General features: G+C 45.3%; 2 protein-coding genes across 4 annotated transcripts in view; one reads left to right on the top strand and one right to left on the bottom strand.

The window, feature by feature from the left end:
* VWA5B2 (von Willebrand factor A domain containing 5B2) overlaps positions 1-13,300 on the top strand; it is a 119,169-nt gene extending 105,869 nt beyond the window's left edge. For both annotated transcript variants that reach the window (XM_077290121.1, XM_077290122.1), the window contains 4 exons: positions 5,088-5,165; positions 8,105-8,162; positions 8,253-8,373; positions 12,681-13,300. In XM_077290121.1, the coding sequence (XP_077146236.1) occupies positions 5,088-5,165; positions 8,105-8,162; positions 8,253-8,373; positions 12,681-13,289 (866 nt within the window). In that variant the 3' untranslated portion in view covers positions 13,290-13,300. The remainder of the gene's footprint in view (positions 1-5,087; positions 5,166-8,104; positions 8,163-8,252; positions 8,374-12,680) is intronic.
* The window catches only part of ALG3 (ALG3 alpha-1,3- mannosyltransferase), a 68,506-nt gene continuing 60,704 nt past the window's right edge, over positions 10,871-18,672 (bottom strand). Inside the window, exons 8-9 of one of the 2 annotated variants that reach the window (XM_077290124.1) lie at positions 13,869-14,013; positions 13,443-13,785 (exon numbers count right to left, since the gene is read on the bottom strand). In XM_077290124.1, the coding sequence (XP_077146239.1) occupies positions 13,602-13,785; positions 13,869-14,013 (329 nt within the window). In that variant the 3' untranslated portion in view covers positions 13,443-13,601. Of the gene's footprint in view, positions 11,193-13,442; positions 13,786-13,868; positions 14,014-18,672 lie in introns of those variants that run through there. The other variant, XM_077290125.1, reaches the window with a different exon arrangement.

Raw genomic sequence — 18,672 nt, 5'->3', positions numbered from 1 at the left:
GGAGGGGATTTCATGAAATCCCGTCTCCACTATGCGTTAAAAGACGCAGGCGGCAGCCCCGCGCTAAATGGACATGGGGCTCGTCTTTACAGAACGTAGCATGTCTGTTTACAATGTGGCGATGCTCCGTTGCCGCACCGTAAATTTACCAGACTATCATTAGATGCGGTAAAACCGCAACTAATGATTAGTCACATGCGTAGTAACTGCGTAAACGCAGCTTACTATGCATGTCTACTAATTTAAATAAGGTCTTACCGGTTACACCGGCGGAAGTCCACGTCTACTCCAGTTCTAACTTAGCTTACCGCGAGAACTGCCATGCACGTGACCGGGGGTTATCTTCGGTCACCCTAGGCTAGTTCTCACGGTCAGCTGACTGCGAGAGCTAGAGTGTAGGTGATCGCCGAAGATCCCCGGTGGTCATCTACAAGCTCTGCTATGTCTGGATGTCAGGCATCCAGATGTAGCAGAGCTGGACTCGTCGTGGGACACTCGTTATTAACCCCTTCACCCGCAAGGGTGGTTTGCACGTTCATGACCGGGCCAATTTTTACAATTCTGACCACTGTCCCTTTATGAGGTTATAACTCTGGAACGCTTCAATGGATCTTGGCGATTCTGACATTGTTTTCTCGTGACATATTGTACTTCATGATAGTGGTAAAATTTCTTCGATATAACTTGCGTTTATTTGTGAAAAAAATGGATATTTGGCGAAAATTTTGAAAATTTCGCAATTTTCCAACTTTGAATTTTTATGCCCTTAAATCACAGAGATATGTCACGCAAAATACTTAATAAGTAACATTTCCCACATGTCTACTTTACATCAGCACAATTTTGGAACCAAAATTTTTTTTTGTTAGGGAGTTATAAGGGTTAAAAGTTGACCAGAAATTTCTCATTTTTACAACACCATTTTTTTTTAGGGACAACATCTCATTTGAAGTCATTTTGAGGGGTCTATATGATAGAAAATACCCAAGTGTGACACCATTCTAAAAACTGCACCCCTCAAGGTGCTCAAAACCACATTCAAGAAGTTTATTAACCCTTCAGGTGTTTCACAGGAATTTTTGGAATGTTTAAATAAAAATGAACATTTAACTTTTTTTTCACACAAAATTTATTTCAGCTCCAATTTGTTTTATTTTACCAAGGGTAACAGGAGAAAATGGACCCCAAAAGTTGTTGTACAATTTGTCCTGAGTACGCTGATACCCCATATGTGGGGGTAAACCACTGTTTGGGCGCATGGCAGAGCTCGGAAGGAAAGGAGCGCCATTTGACTTTTCAATGCAAAATTGACTGGAATTGAGATGAGACGCCATGTTGCATTTGGAGAGCCCCTGATGTGCCTAAACATTGAAACCCCCCACAAGTGACACCATTTTGGAAAGTAGACCCCCTAAGGAACTTATCTAGATGTGTGGTGAGCACTTTGACCCCGCGAGTGCTTAACAGAAGTTTATAATGCAGAGCCGTAAAAATAAAAAAATCATATTTTTTCACAAAAATGATCTTTTCGCCCCCAATTTTTTATTTTCCCAAGGGTAAGAGAAGAAATTGGACCCCAAAAATTGTTGTGCAATTTGTCCTGAGTACGCTGATACCCCATATGTGGGTGTAAACCATTGTTTGGGCGCACGGGAGAGGTCGGAAGGGAAGGAGCACTGTTTTACTTTTTCAATGCAGAATTGGCTGGAATTGAGATCGGACGCCATCTCGCGTTTGGAGAGCCCCTGATGTGCCTAAACAGTGGAAACCCCCCAATTCTACCTGAAACCCTAACCCTAACGGTAACCCTAACCACACCCCTAACCCTGACACACCCCTAACTCTAATCTAAACCCTAATCCCAACCGTAAATGTAATCCAAACCCTAACCCTAACTTTAGCCCTAACCCTAACTTTACCTCCAACCCTAGCCCTAACTTTAGCCCCAACCCTAACTTTAGCCCCAACCCTAACCCTAACTTTACCTCCAACCCTAACCCTAACTTTACCTCCAACCCTAGCCCCAACCTTAACCCTAGCCCTAATGGGAAAATGGAAATAAATACATTTTTTAAAATTTATTATTCTTCCCTAACTAAGGGGGTGATGAAGGGGGGTTTGATTTACTTTTATAGCGTTTTTTATATCGGATTTTTATGATTGACAGCTGTGACACACTAAAAGACGCTTTTTATAGCAAAAAAGTTTTTGCGTCTCCACATTTTGAGACCTATAATTTTTCCATATTTTGGTCCACAGAGTCATGTGAGGTCTTGTTTTTTGCAGGACGAGTTGACATTTTTATTGGTAACATTTTTGGACACGTGACAGTTTTTGATCACTTTTTATTCCTATTTTTGTGAGGCAGAATGACCAAAAACTAGCTATTCATGAATTTCTTTTGGGGGAGGCGTTTATATCGTTCCGCATTTGGTAAAATTGATAAAGCCGTTTTATTCTTCGGGTCAGTACGATTACAGCGATACCTCATTTATATCTTTTTTTTTTTTTTTGTTTTGGCGCTTTTATACGATAAAAGCTATTTTATAGAAAAAATAATTATTTTGGCATCGCTTTATTCTGAGGACTATAACTTTTTTATTTTTTGCTTATGATGCTGTATGGTGGCTCGTTTTTTGCGGGACAAGATGACGTTTTCAGCGGTACCATGGTTGTTTATATCCGTCTTTTTGATCGCGTGTTATTCCACTTTTTGTTTGGCGGTATGATAATAAAGCGTTGTTTTTTGGCTCGTTTTTTTTTTTTCTCTTACGGTGTTCACTGAAGGGGTTAACTAGTGGGACAGTTTTATAGGTTGGGTCGTTACGGACGCGGCGATACTAAATGTGTACTTTTTTCTTTTTTTTTAAAGAAATTTATTTATGGGAATAATATTTTTTTTCTTTATTTAGGAATTTTTTTTTTATTTTTTTTTTACACGTGGAAATTTTTTTTTTTACTTTGTCCCAGGGGGGTACATCACAGATCGCCGATCTCACAGTTTGCATAGCACTCTGTGAGATCGGCGATCTCATTCATCGCTGCAGGCTTACAGAGCTGCAGCTGCAGCCTGCTCCTGACCCGGAAGTCCTCCCTGCAGGACCCGGATGCAGCCCCGTGGCCATTTTGGATCCGGGGACTGCAGGGAGAAGACGCTCGGTACAAGGTGAGTACATTCCCTTGTACCGATCGTCTCAGGGAAGCCCGCAGGGAGCCCCCTCCCTGCGCGAAGCTTCCCTGAACCGCCGGTACACCGCGATCATGTTTGATCGCGGTGTGCCGGGGGTGGTCCGTGACCGCTCCTGACACATAGTGCCGGATGTCAGCTGCGATAGGCAGCTGACACCCGGCCGCGATCGGCCGCGCTCCTCCCGTGAGCGCGGCCGATCGCATATGACGTACTATCCCATCGGTGGTCATACGGGCCCACCCCACCTCGACGGGATAGTACGTCAGATGTCAGAAAGGGGTTAAGGACTGCGTCGGACCAGGGAGTATACTGTTGGTTTATTATTTATTTTTTTTTTTTCAGAAGATCAATGGCTTCGCTTGGATTATTAGTGTAATAAAGATGGGAAAACTATGTGGTGTTTTTATGTCAGTAAAATACTATATTTTGCATGTGTGTGTTTTATCAACCCTTTACCAACTATAGGATTAGTAATGGATAGGTATCTTATTGCCACCTCTCCATTACTAAGGCGGCTTAATGTCACCTTACAATTCAAAGGTGACATTAACCCCTTATTACCCCATATGCCACCACTACAGGGCAGCGGGAAGAGAGAGGCTAAGAGGCTTACAGATGCGCGATTTCTGGGGCAGCTGGGTGTTGGTATTTGTAGCCAGAGAAGGGGGGCAATATCCATGGCCCCTCTCTAGGCTATGAATATCAGCCCGCAGCTGTCTGCGTAGCCTTTCTGGCTATAAATTATAGGGGGATCTCATTTTTTTTGGGGTCCCCCTATTTCAATAACTAATATAGCTATGCAGACAGCTGCGGGCTGGTATTCATAGCCTGGGAAGATCCATGGGTATTACCCGCTTCCCAGGCTATAAACACCGGCCCCCAGTCGCCGGCTTTCCCACTCTGGACTTGAACATTGCGCAGGAGCCCACACATTTTCTTTTTCCATTTTTTAAAACATTAAACAGATATTGCGCTTAAGGCCGGGGTCACACTTTCGAGAAACTCGCACGAGTCTCGCACCCCCATACCCGGCACTGCCGCCGGCATTCGGGACCAGAGTGTGCGGCTGCATGTATTTCTATGCAGCTGAACGCTCTGGTCCGAGTGTCGGTGGCAGTGCTGGGTATGGGGGTGCGAGACTCGTGCGAGTTTTTTGTAAAGTGTGACCCCGGCCTAACAGATTTTTTTTCGATAGATAATTCTATCTATAGATGTATCTATCTATAGATATGGGATAGATAGAAGGAATGAGGATGATAGATGGATGGAATAAGAGACAGATCTACAGATAAATAGATAGATCTATAGATAGACAGATCTATCTATCCATCTATCTCATATCTATCTGTCTATCTGTGTGTGTAATACAGTGTGGGTTTGACAAATGTTAGAGAAGGTTGGACTAGAAATGACTTCACAATTTTTTTTTTGTTTGTTAAATAATATATCTTTATTTAGCTTACAAAAAACTGCGTACAAATCTGCATGAAAAAAAACGCATCAAAAACGCAGGTGACGTGCCAGTGACCTGATGCAGATTTTACCTGCGTCAAATCATGAGCAAATACTGAGCCATTCCTGACCGTGGAAACATACCCTTAAAGTAAAATTTCTACATTAAGTTAATATGTAGCAAATCTCAAAAATAGGATATAATAGACACGAGGTAACAGTCTACAAAGTCATATGAAAAAAACCTCAATCTAAAACGGTATAATTTTATTATTAAAAACAAGGCAGACAGAACCACCTAAAGGTGGTTCTGTCTGCCTTGTTTTTAATAATAAAATTATACCGTTTTAGATTGAGGTTTTTTTCATATGACTTTGTAATATGTAGCAAAACCTATTCCCTTAAAGTGCAGCAGTTCAATTCTACACATTTTTCTTGGTAACAGGTATATCTCTAATTCCACCATCCTCCCCACCAGGAATAGCATCTGAAAGTGGCTTGGAGAAAATGGGAGGCCATGAAGGTGGGTTTACAAAGGGGACATTTATAATGTCACACTGTATATTTTGTACCATCTGTACTCTCATTTGGAGCACAGATGATGGCAGTGAAACTGTCAGCTGAGCACCAGTGTGTCACTTAAGGTACCGTCTCACAGTGGCACTTTGGTCGCTGCGACGGCACGATCCGTGACGCTCCAGCGTCGCTCCATTATCGCTCCAGCGTCGTAGACTGCGGTCACACTTCACAATGCACGGCGCTGGAGCGATAATTTCATGACGTATTTGCGATGTAGAAGTCGTACGGGCATATCATATCGTGCACACCTTTGTTACACAATGCGATCATGCCGCCACAGCGGGACACTTGACGACGAAAGAAAGTTTCAAACGATCTGCTACGACGTACGATTCTCAGCGGGGTCCCTGATCGCAGTAGCGTGTCAGACACAGCGAGATCGTAAGTATATCGCTGGAACGTCACGGATCGTGCCATCGTAGCGACCAAAGTGCCACTGTGAGATGGTACCCTTAAGGCCCCGTCACACATAGCGAGATCGCTAGCGAGATCGCTGCTGAGTCACAAGTTTTGTGACGCAACAGCGACCTCAGTAGCGATCTCGCTTATGTGTGACACGTACCAGCGATCAGGCCCCTGCTGCGAGATCGCTGGTCGTGTCGGAATGGCCTGGACCTTTTTTTGGTCGTTGAGGTCCCGCTGACATCGCTGAATCAGTGTGTGTGACACCGATCCAGCGATGTCTTCACTGGTAACCAGGGTAAACATCGGGTTACTAAGCGCAGGGCCGCGCTTAGTAACCCGATGTTTACCCTGGTTACCAGCGTAAATGTAAAAAAAAACAAACAGTACATACTCGCCATCTGATGTCCGTCAGGTCCCTTGCCGTCTGCTTCCTGCTCTGACTGAGTGCCGCCGTACAGTGAGAGCACAGCACAGCAGTGACGTCACCGCTGCGCTCTGCTCTCACTGTACGGCGGCACTCAGAGCAGGAAGCAGACGGCAAGGGACCTGACGGACATCAGATGGTGAGTATGTACTGTTTGTTTTTTTTGGTAACCAGGGTAAACATCGGGTTACTAAGCGCGGCCCTGCGCTTAGTAACCCGATGTTTACCCTGGTTACCCGGGTGCTGTAGGGGGACTTCGGCATCGTTGAAGACAGTTTCAACGATGCCGAAGTCGTTCCCCTGATCGTTGGTCGCTGGAGAGAGCTGTCTGTGTGACAGCTCCCCAGCGACCACACAACGACTTACCAACGATCACGGCCAGGTCGTATCGCTGGTCGTGATCGTTGGTAAATCGCTATGTGTGACGGGGCCTTTACTCTGGGGAGAAGCCTGCTGCCAGAGATTGTGCTGATAAGCAGGTGAGATAAGACAGGTGCTGACTTTCACTGCCATCACTTGTATTCTACAAGAGTATGCTTTTATATCAGTGAGCTGAGAGTATATTTGGATGTGACAGATTTGTTCTAGAAATATCAGTAATTACATAGTAACATAGTTATTAAGGTTGAAGGAAGACTTTAAGTCCATCTAGTTCAACCCATAGCCTAACCTAACATGCCCTAACGTGTTGATCCAGAGGAAGGCAAAAAAAAAAACCCATGTGGCAAAGAATAAGCTCCACATTGGGGAAAAAAAATTCCTTCCCGACTCCACATACGGTAATCAGACTAGTTCCCTGGATCAACACCCTATGAAGGAATATAACCTGTAACATTATACTTTTCAAGAAAGGCATTCAGTCCCCTCTTAAATTTTAGTAATGAATCACTCATTACAACATCATACGGCAGAGAGTTCCATAGTCTCACTGCTCTTACAGTAAAGAATCCGCGTCTGTTATTATGCTTAAACCTTCTTTCCTACATAGACGTAGAGGATGCCCCCTTGTCCCTGTCTCAGGTCTATGATTAAAAAGATCATCAGAAAGGTCTTTGTACGGTCCCCTCATATATTTATACATTAAAATATGATCACCCCTTAGCCTTCGTTTTTCCAAACTAAATAGCCCCAAGTGTAATAACCTATCTTGGTATTGCAGACCCCCCAGTCCTCTAATAACCTTGGTCGCTCTTCTCTGCACCCGCTCTAGTTCAGCTATGTCTTTCTTGTACACCGGAGACCAGAACTGTGCACAGTATTCTAAGTGTGGTCGAACTAGTGAGTTGTATAGAGGTAAAATTATGTTCTCCTCATGAGCATCTATGCCTCTTTTAATGCATCCCATTATTTTATTTGCCTTTTTACATCAACTAAGGAACTTTCCCCTCAGACTATGAGGGGGTCATCACAACAGACCCAGACCCCAATCAGAGGACAATAAAACATTCCTTATCTAAGAAGTGGTCCAATATTTATGGACATAACTGTTTATCACTCATGGTAATTCTGCTTCATGTCACCTGTCTTATCCATGGTTTTTTTTATTTTTTTCTGTACTATGTTGTGCATAAATATGTGATTCTTCAGAATTTGTGTTAGTCTATGCCTGATGAAGAGACCTCTGTAGTCTCGAAAGCTTGCAATTTGTTACCATCTTTTCAGTTAGCCATTAAAAGGTATCAACCACTGAGGACTCTCAATTCTAAATATTTTTCTATCTACTGGCTAACACGGTACCAAGATATATATCTTTCCTGTATAGTACTGGAGGAATTCTAATGATGAACTGCCCACTCAAAAAGATGGATGGCAAGTTACAGAGCCATAAGTATTGTGAAAGGTCCATGACATTAGACTGGTGTGTGCACAAAAAGCAGTTTTAGCTTGTGTGTGCGTCGATGGGACAGGGCAGCAAAATCATGCGTTTCCATTATGGGAAAGGACTGGTATGCTTTCATTTTGTGTGTAGATGACTGAACGGAGGTTTATGGCTGGATGTGTTTACATTCATTTGCAAAGATAACCAACAGTGTCTCTTAAACTCTCTGTTTTAGGGCAAATTTTTAGCCCACGTATTTCACAAAAATCATCAGATACTTCTTTAATTTCAAGGTAAGGAGCATACATCATTTGATGCATTTTGACTATTGGACCATGGCTTTGTTTGATTTTAATATGTAACCTTTTCCCGTCTGTCTGTAGGGTTGGTGTTGGTAAAAGGAAAATCCGCAGTTTGTCTGGAAAATTATCACCTTTGAAGCCATGCTTCACTGGAGATAAAGAGCCAAAATCTGAACGTATAGTACAGGACTACCTACCTCTGGTAAGTTTTAAAGCTCTCCCCATTGAAAATACATGTACCCTTAGGTGCAGACTGAGTATGCCACCCAAATGGTAGACTCGAGAGAAATAGGTGATGGATGACTGTGCATGGCTTTTTGTTAAAGCACGATTCAGTATTGCTGATTGCCTTCCTTAAAAAAAAATATATATATATATATATATATATATATACAGTACAGAGCAAAAGTTTGGACACACCTTCTCATTTAAAGATTTTTCTGTATTTTCATGATTATGAAAATTGTTCACACTGAAGGCATCAAAACTATGAATTAACACATGTGGCATTATATACTTAACAAAAAAGTGTGAAACAACTGAAATTGTCGTCTTTTCTAGATTCTTCAAAGTAGCCACCTTTTGCTTTGATGACCGCTTTGCACACTCTTGGCATTCTCTTGATGAGCTTCAAGAGGTAGTCACCGGGAATGGTTTTCACTTCACAGGTGTGTCCTGTCAGGTTTAATAAGTGGGATTTCTTGCCTTATAAATGGGTTGGGACCATCAGTTGTGTTGTGCAGACGTCTGGTGGATACACAGCTGATAGTCCTACTGAATAGACTGAATTAGAATTTGTTTTATGGCAAGAAAAAAGCAGCTAAGTAAAGACAAACGAGTGGCCATCATTACTTTCAGAAATGAAGGTCAGTCAGTCCAAAAAATTGGGAAAACTTTGAAAGTGTCCCCAAGTGCAGTGGCAAAAACCATCAAGCGCTACAAAGAAACTGGCTCACATGAGGACCGCCTCAGGATAGGAAGACCAAGAGTCACCTCGGTTTCTGAGGATAAGTTTATCCAAGTCACCAGCCTCAGAAATCGCTGGTTAACAGCAGCTCAGATTAGAGACCAGGTCAATGCCACACAGAGTTCTAGCAGCGGACACATCTCTACAACAACTGTCAAGAGGAGACTTTGTGCAGCAGGCTTTCATGGTAAAAAAGCTGCTAGGAAACCACTGCTAAGGACAGGCAACAAGCAAAAGAGACTTGTTTGGGCTACAGAACACAAGGAATGGACATTAGACCAGTGGAAATCTGTGCTTTGGTTTGATGAGTCCAAATTTGAGATATTTGGTTCCAACCACCGTGTCTTTGTGCGACGCAGAAAAGGTGAACGGATGGGACTCTACATGCCTGGTTCCCACCGTGAAGCATGGAGGAGGTGTGATGGTGTGGGGGTGCTTTGCTGGTGACACTGTTGGGGATTTATTCAAAATTGAAGGCATACTGAATCAGCATAGCTACCACAGCATCTTGCAGCGGTATGCTATTCCATCCGGTTTGCGTTTAGTTGGACCATCGTTTATTTTTCAACAGGACAATGACCCCAAACACACATCCAGGCTGTGTAAGGGCTATTTGACCAAGAAGGAGAGTGATGAGGTGCTACGCCAGATGACCTGGCCTCCAGTCACCAGACCTGAACCCAATCGAGATGGTTTGGGGTGAGCTGGACCGCAGAGTGAAGGCAAAAGGGCCAAGCATCTCTGGGAACTCCTTCAAGATTGTTGGAAGACCATTCCCGGTGACTACCTCTTGAAGCTCATCAAGAGAATGCCAAGAGTGTGCAAAGCAGTCATCAAAGCAAAAGGTGGCTACTTTGAAGAACCTAGAATAGAAGACACAATTTCAGTTGTTTCACACTTTTTTGTTAAGTATATAATTCCACATGTGTTAATTCATAGTTTTGATGCCTTCAGTGTGAATGTACAATTTTCATAGTCCTAAAAATACAGAAAAATCTTTAAATGAGAAGGTGTGTCCAAACTTTTGGTCTGTAGTGTGTGTGTGTGTATATATATATACATACACTTGGGTGCTCATTATTTTCTTGTCTGCTTGTTATCATGTATGTAAGTGTAATCAGTGCAGTAACATACTTACAGGCCTGCCTCTTCTGGTATCAGCACCACTCCGGCATCACGTGACTGGCTCTTTAACCTGCTGTATCTCTGATGGAGCAGCAGTCACAATCTCAAGTCTATGGGACTCAAACTGAAGCTACAGGGCCTCGTTCTAAATTTTCATAGACTTACTGTACATTGAGAACGTTCAAAAGGTGACCACAGGGCCACACCGCAACCATGGCGTGACTCAGCAGGTCACAAATGCAGTGATGTAGTGCTGAAGTGGGGCTGATTTCAGAAAGGACAAAGGCAAGTGAGAATATTGCCAACATGAATTACACTCACATACATGATAACTAGCATATCGGAAAATAAAAAAATCCTCATGGGAGTGTGCCTTTAATTCTCTCTTCTTGCTCAGCTGCGACAGTGGGGAATCTGGTAGTCTGTTACTTAGCAGCAAGTGAAGTGCAATGGCCAGAGTATTAGAGGGCAGATCTTAACTAAACTATACCTGTTTGTGTTAGGTTGAACAATAAGAAATGTTCACTCCAGTTGCCTACTCCTGGCCTAATGGATATTGATCAGGTGCGCACTAGAGAAATAACATCAGACAACACACAGTCAGATGTAAACTCTCCTTGATCAATCTATGGCTCAGCTCCAAGGGCCTTTATTTAATAAGAACACGTTTATATAACCCCTGTAAGGGGGGCTCGGTTAGCTCTGAGATGGGAGTGATCGTATGTATTCCATTAGTTAGTGGGTTGGGCAATGAGCAAGTCTGTGGGTGGATCCATGAGGTCATCAGGGTGGGTTGGTCCATGAGGTCATCAAGGTGGGCGTCGCTGTGGGTGGATCCTTGAGGTCATCAGGGTAGGCATCATCTTGGATACCAGCACATGGTGTGCTTAAACAGGAAATGGGAGCCATCTTTAGTGTCTCACTTTGGTCTGAGAAAGCTTATGTAAGGTTAAACAATACATGTTATGGGTTGCTTCTCTCAATCTCTTATGTCTTGAGGTTAATTAAGTATTTGACCTTACGGCTCTCCTCAACATTTGCACATTTGGTAACTTTTCTAAAATATACAGAGTATGCCATATGCCTCAATATGTAAATTGCCTCTTCAGAGAGGACGAGGATTAGAACTTTACTGCCACCTATTGGAAGTAGCAATCCTTAAAAGTCAATATGGACCCTTTAACGAGCCATGACTTAGGAAAAAAGCCAAACCAGAATCTCAATTTGCAGATCGTGTTTTGTGGTTGCCCCTCATCAGTGCAAAGTATGAGCTCTGATTTGGCTAAGTGAAAGGGTTAAGACTGGGATCTAAGGGGTAATGTTTATTCTTTTGAAGAGTAAAGGTACCTTCACACTAAGCGACGCTGCAGCGATACAGACAACGATGCCGATCGCTGCAGCGTCGTTGTGTGGTCACTGGAGAGCTGTTGCACAGACAGCTCTCCAGCGACCAACGATGCCGAAGTCCCCTGGTAACCAGGGTAAACATCGGGTTACTAAGCGCAGGGCAGCGCTTAGTAACCCGATGTTTACCCTGGCTACCAGCGTAAATGTAAAAAAAAAACCCACATACTCACATTCCGGTGCCCGGCGTCCGCTTCCCTGCACTCCTCCTGCATCCTGTGTCAGCGCCGAACATCTCCGGCATCTCCCACAGAGCAGAGCGGTGACGTCACTGCTCTGCTTTACGGCCGGCACTTACACAGGATGCAGGAGGAGTGCAGGGAAGCGGACGCCGGGCACCGGAATGTGAGTATGTTTTTTTTTTTTTTACGTTTACGCTGGTAACCAGGGTAAACAGTTTAAACATCGGGTAACTAAGTTACTAAGCGCAGGGCCGCGCTTAGTAACCCGATGTTTACCCTGGTTACCAGTGAAGACATCGCTGGATCGGTGTCACACACACCGATTCAGCGATGTCAGCGGGAGATCCAGCGACGAAATAAAGTTCTGGACTTTCTTCTCCGACCAACGATGTCACAGCAGGATCCAAACACAACGATATCGCTAGCCAGGACGCTGCAACGTCACGGATCGCTAGCGATATCGTTTAGTGTGAAGGTACCTTAACAAGCTAAGCAATTTGCATATTTAATTTCCCAGAGAAGCATGCATGGTGTATAAGTATCTTCATTCTGCTAGGCCTGGCTTGTCACTCTCCACAAGGAGAAACCTTGTTTTGTATGCCACTTTTCTTTTGAGGAAACTGTTAGGAAAAACTATAAACTACTAGGAATAGCAATTTTTCACATTTGGGGAATAAAGTTAAAAAACGACGTTCACATGGTGATGCATTGATAAAACTTTGCTATAGAATTGCCACAAACTCATTTCAGGATATTTGGCATAATGGTGCTGACCATGCCCTCATTTGTTTTGCACGTCATTTACCCAATGTTCATTTATGTCCTCCTTAGATAAGCCTGCAGTCCCCCGAGGGATTTTTCAACTTAAATGGCTGCTTTTCCAGTGTTGTACAGATCTCACTTCAGCGTTTACTACGCACTTCCCCATTCACCTGTCATCACGGAAGCCTTAGTCCAGTGTCTGAGCCTTGTCCATTAGAACATGAGGACTTCATCAGAGGGGGAACACAAACTTGCAAAGGGGGATCCCAGCCTCAGGTTCCAATGACAAACGATACCGCTTCACTGCCTGTTTATGCCACATCATGTCCCGAAGCTCTTTGCCATCAAGCAGACAGTGGGCGAGGATCGGAGACGGATCCATGTGACACTTCTCCATGTCCTTCAGAAAACGGCAATGAAGTAGACCCAGATCTTGAGGGATGTTCTTGGGCCACAGCGGTAGCGCTAGCATGGCTTGAGCATCGCTGTGCTGGCTTCTTCGTAGAATGGGAGTTACTAGCAGCAAAGGCAGAAGGTTGGTTACGGGCACAGACTCTTCCTGATGGTCTACAGTTGCTTGCATTGAAAGGGGCTGCCCGACAGCTTTTCTTACTTCTCCGTCACTGGGATGAAAATCTCAACTTAAATATGTTGTGCTACAAGCCGGGTGATGTTTAACAATGCCAAGATGATTATGGCAGACATAAAAGAAATCACCAAAGCAGTCTGCTGCCTTGCACTATAGACATGCAGACTTGCAGGATGACTGATACTAGAAAGCATTTACTGTACTTTTCTTTGTAGCAAGGCACTTTTGTGCTAATAATAAACCAGGTTTTTCACATTTATTACTTTAAAAAAATAGCATATAAAGACAACATTTCTTTCCCCATTCAGTTTCAGGAAGACCCAGCATTCCTCAGCCACAGTGTTTTGGAATTCTCCAGCTAAGAGTACCAAGATTTGTCTCTTGTGCTGAGCAAGAAGGAATTAGTCCTTCTTCTTAGGAGTCCGGGAGGGTGGTGCATAGTCTTTGGGAGACTTCTCATCTGGTGGCACACCAAACCATAGGTGAAGAAGAATGGCCACGTGACACAAATGGAGGGCACCTGAGCTCATGGCAGTAGAGGGGAACGTGTTCCATGACAGCTCAATAAGGCCTAAGATAAGTATCCTGAAGGGGGGAAAAAGGTAATTTAATAAGACACTAATGACCGGAAACAATAGACACCACAGATTTGTCTTCTAAATACATACCTGGCAAGTCCTGGCAAGACACTCGTATCGGTGCACCACAAAAGATATGGCAACGTGTGAAAGTACCAGACATAGAACTGATAGTGTAGAGAGCGGCTGAATGTAACACCCAAGAAGTTACTAGAGAACAAGACAAAAATGATCTCTGATAGAGTCAAGGTTGGTATAGGTTTTAATTGACAATTTTATATTTGAAATGTTAATTGTTAATCTTCACTAAAATATTATTCTCCTTCAGCTTTGTTTCTACAAGTTAATGCAGATCTACTAAAGGAAAACTCAGCATTGTGATATAATTTTCAGATATTATAAATCAATATTCTAATGTTTGAGCTGATTCATATTATAATAAACATATTATTAAACAAAATGCAGAGATCTAGCTCGTAACTTATTCACCTACTGTAAAGATTCAGCTGTTTCTCAACACCAATAGAAGTGAATACAGAAAGTTACACATACACGGTGAAGTAGGGGAAACCCATTTTGGAGATAAATGTGGGTTTCATTTCTGTGATCTGCACCTACAGTGGCTTGAAATATTATTCACCACCCCCATGGCTTTTTACACATTTTGTTACATTACAATCTGTGTTTAAATATTCTTGTAATCCGATTTGTGTGTGATGCATCAGCACTAAATAGTCTAAGTTGGAGAAGTGAGAAAAATATAGGCATAAATTAAATTTATGGGATCAAATAAGAAAATTATGTTCATATGTATTTACCCCTTTTGCAATGAAGCCCCTAAAAGTTTTTGGTGCAAGTAATTACCTAATTGGTCACATGCTTAGTGACAGGAAGTCCACCTATGTGCAATCTAAGTGTCCCATGATCTGTCAGTATACACACACCTTTTCTGAAAGGCCACAGAAGCTGTAACATCATTAAGCATGAGGCACTACTAACCAAACACCCTAAAAATCGGAGATCTCCTCAACAAGTTTGTCCCTGACTTGTTTGAAGTACAAGTCAGGGGTGTGTTCTAAAAAAAAAATCTCTGATGATCCCCCGGAGAACCATCAAATCAATTATCATTAAATGGAAAGAACATGGTACCACAACAAACCTATCGACAGAGGGTCGCCCAACAAAACTCAGCCCGGGCAAGGAGGTCATTACTTGAAGAGGCATCACAGAGACCAAAACATAACACTGAAGGAGATGCAGAGTTCCCAAGCAGAGACTGGAGTATCTGTCTATATAACCACAATAAGCCGTTCACTCCATAGAGGTGGGCATAAAAACAGGATTTTTGGTTGCTTACCGTAAAATCTGTTTCTCGGAGCCTCCATTGGGGGACACAGGAACCATGGGGTGTATGCTGCTCCAACTAGGAGGCTGACACTATGCACAAAAAAAGTTAGCTCCTCCTCTGCAGTGTACACCCCACCGACTGGCATTACACACTTCAGTTAGTGAAAAAGCAGTAGGAGAAAAACAACGAGGTTGAAACATAACCAGAAACATGAAAACTGTAACGTGAGAACAGTCATAGAACATAGAACTACAGAAACTGAGAAACATTGGGAGGGTGCTGTGTCCCCCAATGGAGGCTCCTAGAAACAGATTTTACGGTAAGCAACCAAAAATCCTGTCTTCTCTATCGCCTCTCATTGGGGGACACAGGAACCATGGGATGTCCCAAAGCAGTCCCTGGGGTGGGAAAAAAACGGACTTCCATCAGGTCAGAGGACTCACCACTGCCGCCTGCAAGATCCTTCTGCCTAGGCTGGTGTCCGCCGAAGCGTAGGTATGGACCCTGTAAGATTTGGCGAACGTGTGGATGGAAGACCAGGTTGCCGCTTTGCAAAGCTGTAGGGCGGAAGCCCTGTGGCGCACCGCCCAGGAGGCGCCGACTGCCCGGGTAGAGTGAGCTTTTATCCCAGGAGGGGGCACTCTGTTCTTGACCCGGTAAGCCTTCAGAATTGCCGTTCTGATCCAGGGAGCAATAGTCGCTTTGGAAGCCAGCAGATCTCTACGCGTGCCATCAGGAATGACGAAAAGAGTATCAGTCTTCTGGAAAGTGGCCGTTCTAGTCAGGTAGATCCTCACTGCCCTGACGAGGTCCAGCTTGTTCAACGATCGCTCCAGAGGATGAGTCGGAGATGGACAAAAGGAAGGTAGAATGATGTCCTCGTTGAGGTGGAAGGTGGAAACCACCTTAGGAAGGAAGGCTGAGGCCTGAGGAACACCTTGTCCTGGTGAATGACTAAGAACGGAAGTCGGCAAGAGAGGGCCGCCAACTCGGAAACGCGGCGGATAGAATTGATGGCCACAAGGAAGGCCACCTTCCATGATAGAACTGACAGGGGAATCTCCCTGAGAGGCTCAAAGGGGGAAACCCTCAGAACGTCCAGGACCAGATTTAAATCCCATGAGTCCACCGGGGCCCTATACGGAGGGACAGAGTGGGCTACTCCCTGAAGGAAGGTCTTAACCTGTGGCCGAGAAGATAAAGTCTTCTGAAAAAGGATGGAGAGCGCAGAAACCTGGCCCTTTAGGGAACTAAGAGCAAGGCCTGAATCCAGTCCTGCCTGAAGGAAGGCCAAGATGGAAGGCAGGGAAAAGGACATGGATGGGACGCGGTTTGACTTGCACCAACGGAAGTAAGCCTTCCAGGTACGATAGTAGATCCTGGAAGACGAAGGCTTCAGAGCCTGGATCATGGTGTGAATCACCCGGTCCGAAAGGCCGGACGCTCTTAGAACTGCGGTCTCAAAAGCCACGCCGTTAAACTGAGCGACCGAGAACTCGGGTGGCAGAGCGGACCCTGAGTCAGCAGATCGGGCCTGTCCGGAAGGCGCCAGGGGGCGTCCGCGAGAAGGTTGACGATGTCCGTGAACCAAGTTCTCCGGGGCTAATCCGGGGCGATCAGAATGACCGGCACCCCTTCCGCTTTGATCTTCTTCAACAGTTTGGGAAGCAAGGGAATGGGTGGGAACAGGTAGGGCAGCGCGAACTGTGACCAAGGGATGGCCAGAGCATCGACGCCCACTGCAAGAGGATCGCGAGACCTGGAGACGAACTGAGGAACCATCCTGTTCGTTCGAGGCGCCGTGAGGTCCACGTCCGGAGTCCCCCATCGAAGACAAATCTGATGGAAGACTTCCTGGTGCAAGGACCATTCTCCTGCCGCGAGGCCCTAGCAGCTGAGGAAGTCAGCGGCCCAATTGTCCACGCCGGGGATATGTATCGCGGATATCACCGTTGACAGTTGCCTCTGCCCAGAGGAGGATCTTGGATACCTCGGCAAGGACCTCAGAGTCCCCCTTCCCTGATGGTTAACATAAGCCACCGCCGTGGCGTTGTCCGTCTGGATTCGGATTGGAAGGCCCCTGAGAATCCTTTCCCAGTGGCGGAGGGACAGAAAGAAGGCCCGAATCTCGAGGACATTGATCGGCAGAAAGGACTCCTGCGCTGACCAACGGCCCTAAACAGTCAGGTGGCGAAACACCGCACCCCAGCCGAGCAGGCTGGCGTCCGTCGTCACCACTTGCCAGTGAACTGGAAGAAAGGACCTGCCCTGGGAGATGAGGTGACGTCAGCCACCAGTTGAGACCGTTTGACCCGGGGAGAGTGTCGGATCGGACGATCCAGGGAGAAGACAGACCTGTCCCACTGAGACAGAATGGCTTGCTGAAGGGGTCACGAATGAAATTGGGTGAAGGGAATCGCTTCTAATGTTGCTACCATCCTCCCCAGAACCTTCATGGCTGAACGGAGGGAGGGAGGCCGAGGACCCTGGTGCAAGCATATGTCCCCACAAAGGGTGGATCTCTTGTCTTCGGGAAGGAAGACTTTGGTCTGACGAGTGTCGAAGAGCATGCCCAGAAAGATGATGCGCTGGGAAGGAATAAGGCAGGACTTCTTCCAGTTGACCAGCCACCCGAAACGGGCTAGGGTGTCGAGAACGATGGACAGACTTTCGCGAGCCTGAGAAAAGGATGGAGCCTTGATGAGGATGTCGTCGAGGTATGGAAACAGAACCAGGCCCTCTGACCCTCAAGATGGCCATCAGCGCCGCCATGATCTTCGTGAAAACTCTTGGGGCGGTTGCCAGACCGAACGGCAGGGCGACGAACTGAAAATGCTCCTGGCGCACCGCAAAGCGCAGGAATCGGTGATGTCCGGGGAATATCGGGACATGGAGGAAGGTGTCCTGAATATCTATGGAACACAGAAATTCCAGAGCCTCCATGGAAGCAATTACTGAACGAAGGGATTCCATCCTGAAGTGCTTCAGACGAACTCTTTTGTTCAGCAATTTGAGGTCCAGAATGGGACGAACCTTGCCGTCTTTTTTCGCTACCACAAAAAGGTTTGAATAGAAACCTGTGAACTGTTCTTTCTCTGGGACGGGAACGATTACCCCGGCTTTGAGGAGAGAAGCGATGGCTGCGAAGAAACCTGGAACTAGAGCGGGGTCTCTTGGAAGTCGGGATTCGAAGAAACGATCACGGGGTCGTGAAACGAACTCCTCCATCTTGTATCCCGAGGATACAACTTCCCTGACCCATGCGTCCTCTACTGAGGAGATCCAGATGTCCCTGGAGAAGAGGAGACGGCTGCCCAGCCTGGGAGGTGGGCTGGGGTCTAGCCGAGAGTCATGCTGAGGTGGATCTTACAGTCCTGGACCTGGAGGATCTACCCTGGGAGTAGCAAGGACGCCAGGAAGGAGTGGGCCTAAAGGATACTGTCTTCTTCTCTTGACGTGCCTGTGGCCTCTGTTGCTGCTGGGAAAAGGAGTTTGACGCTGCGAAGCGACGAAAAGGCCGGAAGGACCGAAATTGGCGTCTAGGAG

The sequence above is a fragment of the Ranitomeya variabilis genome, chromosome 2, assembly GCF_051348905.1.
Source record: "Ranitomeya variabilis isolate aRanVar5 chromosome 2, aRanVar5.hap1, whole genome shotgun sequence".
Taxonomy (NCBI): Eukaryota; Metazoa; Chordata; class Amphibia; order Anura; family Dendrobatidae; genus Ranitomeya; species Ranitomeya variabilis.
The sequence above is the reverse complement of the archived record's forward strand: the minus strand, read 5'-3'. Positions and strand labels throughout refer to the sequence as shown.